Source organism: Phytophthora infestans, genomic scaffold, assembly GCF_000142945.1.
Source record: "Phytophthora infestans T30-4 supercont1.3878 genomic scaffold, whole genome shotgun sequence".
NCBI lineage: Eukaryota > Oomycota > Peronosporomycetes > Peronosporales > Peronosporaceae > Phytophthora > Phytophthora infestans.
The window spans coordinates 1-1,889 of NW_003304802.1; the positions used below are offsets into that span (position 1 = coordinate 1).

Sequence of the window (1,889 nt, forward strand, 5' to 3'; positions counted from 1 at the left end):
TTGCTCTCGGGAATCTTTCCTTGCTGTGTAAATCGTTCGACCACGATTCGAAGTAGGATCCCTTGCCGACGGCTTGAATTTGGAAAATGGGTGCCGTGCCCATAAGAAGCCTAGGCCCTGACCAAAGAAGCAAAATGAGAACAAGCTGCAGGCAAACCTAACGGCCACTGCCAATTCTTGGCTTGTTGGAAGACCAAGATAACTTAAGCCCCCATGGAAAATAAATGGGCCGATCCGGTTCTTTGTGAAAGTATGCAGCCGATGGTGACCACCAAACTTGCACAAGGCTACGAGGAACCTCGCGAGTGGACTCTACACACCGCAGAGTCACTGGCAGTGTCACGAGTGATGACGATGAACCCAGTGCAAACATCGCTGCTGGGAGCATGGCGCGCATGTATGGGAAAGGATTCTTCCGCAGCGTCACCCACAACAAGATGGGGAAGAAAACCAGCTCAAAGATCACTATCGAGAGGACCGTGCACAGCACAAGTATACCCACGTGTCGTGCAGCTTCGCCCAGCATTTCTTGTCCTGATAACGAGCCGGCCACGAGTGACATCACGGCAAGCGGGCTCCAGTCGATTGCCTTACTAATCACTCGAAAGAACACCTTGTTCATTTGCTTGAGTACGTCAAGTAAGGGGCTGCTCTCGCGAGAACTAGTTTTGACTGCAGCAGCTCCGAAGGCGATGGCGAACGTGGTTACACTCAGTATCAGATCTTGCTCAAAACTCGAGAAAATATTGGACGGAACGAGCTGGTTCAGGATATCCGTGATTTGCATCGACACGGTAGCTGCGGTACTAGCTGTGCCATCATTCAGAAGGACCCTCGTGGGGTCGAAAAACTCGAACCGCGTCGTGCCGTCCTGCGAAGTCGCAGAACACAAGGCTGCGCCTGTGTAGTTGTACGTGAAGAAATTACCATTCTCGCACAAAATACTGAAGAAAGCCGATGAAGTCTCCGCGACTACGCCCTTCGTGTGTGGCACAAGATCACGCAAAAGCATTGAGATCGAGAGTGACAGCGCCGATCCTGTGAAAGACAAGCCCGTGAATATCAAAGCTGTGCGAGTACCGACGATTGATACTTTTCCGAGCAGTACGATGTCAGCAACAGTTGTGGACAAACTTGTGAATACCATGGGGATCACGAAGCACTTGAGGACCTGGAGAAACACTTTTCCCGGCAAATTTACGAGAGTGCCGACATTGTCCGAGACGTCCAGGTTGGCTAGAATCATACCCAGTAGCAGACCAGCAATGGCACCTAGCATAATCTGTGTCGTTGGTTCCCGCAAGAACGCGCATCTGCGGACACGATCTGGGTAGATAACCTCGGGCTGTGGAGGTGTCGTTTGGAAAGCATACTGGTTTATCTGGTTACGGAATCCTGACTTGGAGTATCGCGACAACCCCACGCGCTCGAACATGCCTGTGATGGGGTTGTAAACCTCCTCGCCCTCGCTCTCAGTAGGCGAGATAGGGTCCACATAGCCAGAAGCCGTGTGATCCCCATTCGTTGCATCATACAGGACCACACGGGGTCGATGGACCATGGCAGCAATAAGTTCAGGCAGTACCGATAGCAGCAGAAAACGATTGTGTTTGCTGCTATTCGTAGCAGCTACCGAGCCAAATGTGAAAGTTGAAGTTGTATTGTGGACCACACCATGTTGAGTCTCAAAGCTCCGGTATTTTTATAATTGGTATGTACCGACCGTAATGGGATTCTATTAAAAAGGCATATTTTGTACTCCGTTTCAGATTACTTGACTGACATAACTTTGGTCGAGACCACGTACAAAACGCACATAAAAATAATCAGCGCGATTAAGCGCTCCAGACCAAACGGCCTTGATATTATCACTCATTATCGTAAAACGC

The 1,889-nt window shown here is 50.1% G+C and overlaps 1 protein-coding gene across 1 annotated transcript; it reads right to left on the minus strand.

Annotated features, from left to right (window-relative positions):
• Positions 1-339: 339 nt before the first annotated feature.
• Positions 340-1,580, minus strand: PITG_22535 (uncharacterized protein; the record flags this gene model as incomplete). The annotated part of the gene is made up of 2 exons (XM_002909715.1): positions 340-378; positions 467-1,580. 2 exons carry the CDS (start codon positions 1,559-1,561, stop codon positions 340-342), a joined length of 1,134 nt encoding a protein of 377 aa, XP_002909761.1.
• Between the last annotated feature and the right edge of the window lie 309 nt (positions 1,581-1,889).